Source organism: Hibiscus syriacus, unplaced genomic scaffold, assembly GCF_006381635.1.
Source record: "Hibiscus syriacus cultivar Baekdansim isolate YM2019G1 unplaced genomic scaffold, ASM638163v2 tig00009942_pilon, whole genome shotgun sequence".
Lineage (NCBI taxonomy): Eukaryota > Viridiplantae > Streptophyta > Magnoliopsida > Malvales > Malvaceae > Hibiscus > Hibiscus syriacus.
This window is the reverse complement of record NW_024062205.1, coordinates 1205459-1206382: the sequence shown is the minus strand read 5'-3', so window position 1 is coordinate 1206382 and position 924 is coordinate 1205459. Positions and strand designations below refer to the sequence as shown.

Sequence of the window (924 nt, the reverse complement as noted above, 5' to 3'; positions counted from 1 at the left end):
CTACGCTACTGCTTTAGCCGAATTGGTAACAACCAGAGTGCTGTTGGGGTGAACCATAGGCAGCCCGTAAATGACCCAAACCATGCAGTTTATTAAGGTTGCTAGATACGGGGCTGGCGAGAACTGCTCCACTGAATTTTTCTTCCAAATTTGAGCAAAAGTTGGCCTGCAATCAAAAGTAGATTAAAGATAATGTAATCAACTAAACACAGGGAAACAAAAGTCAGGCGAAGCTTACACAGGAGACAAGAAGAGGAAGAGTGATATAACGTTCCCTGTGAAGAAGTAGAACAAAACCCACATTAGTTTACTTTTCAGGCGGGTTTCAAGGAAACATCGTTGTATGGTAAACCAACATACCTGTAACCCCAACTACATTACGGATAGTGTTGAGTAGGTGAGAAACCATGGCTGTAAGCTGTGTAAAGCAATGAATGAAACGAGTAGGGGAAGGGGGAGGAAGAAAATCAGGGTGCAAAAGGGATCGTTTATATGGAGATTTTCAACTTATAGAACTTATATACAAAGGGGGATGAATGAGTTGAGAGGGCCGGTGTTGAATGCGGTGTGGGGCTAACGCATCTGAGCATGGATTTGGCAAGAATCTAAAGACGTAGCCAAGTCAAACAACAGCCTCGACACCACCTCCTCCGACGTCGAAAAAATCGAAAATGCCGTCCCCGAAACATCCCCAAGACTCGGTGAAACGTCCCCGGCGTCGTTCAGCCGTACCCTGCCACCTTGGCACGTCCCGGTATCGGGTACGTGAAACGGCACAAGTTTGCCGTCCCCGTGCTCCCTTGGTATTAGATTCTGCAGAAGTTATATTTAGTCATTCAGATTGCAGAAGTTTTATTTAGTTATTAGTTTTAATTTGGATTCTTTTATTATGTCCGCGGTCTTCTTACAGGAACTAACATCATC

General features: G+C 44.6%; 1 protein-coding gene across 1 annotated transcript; it reads right to left on the bottom strand.

Annotated features, from left to right (window-relative positions):
* LOC120203540 (bidirectional sugar transporter SWEET7-like) lies at window positions 1-677 on the bottom strand. Its single transcript, XM_039203814.1, has 3 exons — window positions 361-677; window positions 239-275; window positions 1-166 (listed from the first exon to the last, which is right to left on the bottom strand). Exons 1-3 carry the CDS (start codon window positions 407-409, stop codon window positions 1-3), a joined length of 252 nt encoding a protein of 83 aa, XP_039059745.1. The 5' UTR covers window positions 410-677.
* Between the last annotated feature and the right edge of the window lie 247 nt (window positions 678-924).

Coding starts and splice junctions, on each gene's coding strand:
- LOC120203540 (XM_039203814.1), bottom strand. CDS start 409: ATGGTTTCTCACCTACTCAACACTATCCGTAATGTAGTTGGGGTTACA. Junction 276..360: donor TAATGTAGTTGGGGTTACAG/GTATGTTGGTTT, acceptor ACTTCTTCACAG/GGAACGTTATATCACTCTTC. Junction 167..238: donor TTCCTCTTCTTGTCTCCTGT/GTAAGCTTCGCC, acceptor TTTTGATTGCAG/GCCAACTTTTGCTCAAATTT.